This window comes from Emiliania huxleyi (genome assembly GCF_000372725.1).
Source record: "Emiliania huxleyi CCMP1516 unplaced genomic scaffold EMIHUscaffold_11267, whole genome shotgun sequence".
NCBI classification, from domain to species: Eukaryota; Haptophyta; order Isochrysidales; family Noelaerhabdaceae; genus Emiliania; species Emiliania huxleyi.
This window is the reverse complement of record NW_005201631.1, coordinates 1-1,031: the sequence shown is the minus strand read 5'-3', so window position 1 is coordinate 1,031 and position 1,031 is coordinate 1. Positions and strand designations below refer to the sequence as shown.

The 1,031-nt window shown below is 70.6% G+C and overlaps 1 protein-coding gene across 1 annotated transcript; it reads right to left on the bottom strand.

Annotated features, from left to right (window-relative positions):
- Nucleotides 1–6: 6 nt before the first annotated feature.
- Nucleotides 7–1,031, bottom strand: EMIHUDRAFT_125651 (hypothetical protein; the record flags this gene model as incomplete). The annotated part of the gene is made up of 3 exons (XM_005791468.1): nucleotides 7–216; nucleotides 530–658; nucleotides 781–1,031. Coding segments are annotated over 3 exons (590 nt in total), but the record flags the coding sequence as incomplete, so codon positions are not given.

Sequence of the window (1,031 nt, the reverse complement as noted above, 5' to 3'; positions counted from 1 at the left end):
AGCGACCTCCGCCTCGGACTTCTTTTGCGCTGCCGCCGCCGCTTTCTGCTCGGCCGCCTCCCGCGCCGCAGTCTCCTTGGCAGCAACCGCGGCCGCCTTGGCCTCGGCAGCCTCCCGTGCCGCCGCCTCCTTCTTCGCAGCCTCCGCCGCGCGCGCCTCTTGCTGCTGGCGGGCGGTGTCGAGCTTGGACTGCTCGAGGCGCGACTTCGCCTCGGCCTGAGGGGCGGCGGGAAGGCTGGTGGTGACTGGCGGAAGAGCTGCGGGTGTTAAGAAGGGCGCCGGGGGGGGGGGGGGGGGCATCGGGGTCAAAGGTGAAAGGACAAATGGGCGCCTTTTCCGCCGCCGCCTGGTGGGCCGCCTCCGCCTTCGCCGCCTTGGGTTCCTCCGCCTGCCGGGCCGCCCCAAAAGCCTTTTTTGGGCGAGCAGTCTCCGCAGCCAGTTTGGCCGCCTCCGCCTCGGAATTTTTTTGGGCTGCCGCCGCCGCTTTTTGCTCGGCCGCCTCCCGGGCCGAAATCTCCTTGGAAGCAACCGGGGCCGCCTTGGCCTCGGCTGCCTCCCGGGCCGCCGCCTCCTTTTTCGAAGCCTCCGCCGCGGGCGCCTTTTGTTGTTGGCGGGCGGTGTCAAACTTGGACTGCTCGAGGGGCGACTTCCCCTCGGCCTGAGGGGCGGCGGGAAGGCTGGTGGTGAACTGCAGGGCGGGCGGAAAAACTCCCAATGTGCCTGTGCCTGTGTATTTAAGGGAGGCGGCAAAGTGACCAGGGAAGTAAGGGAAAGGCCCACCTTCTCCTCCGCCGCACGCTGCTTGGCCGCCTCCGCCTCGGTCTTCTGCTGAGCCGCAACCGCTGCCCGCGCCTCGGCAGCCTCCTGGCGAGCAGCTTCCTCCGCCGCCTTCTTGGACTCCGCCTCGACCCGCTTCTGCGCGTCTGCGGCCGCCCTCGCCTCCGCCGCCGCCTCCGCCTCCGCCTTCTTGCTCGCGTCGGCGGCGGCCTTTGACTCGTCAGCGTCGCGCCGGGCAGCCTCGCGCGCCGCAG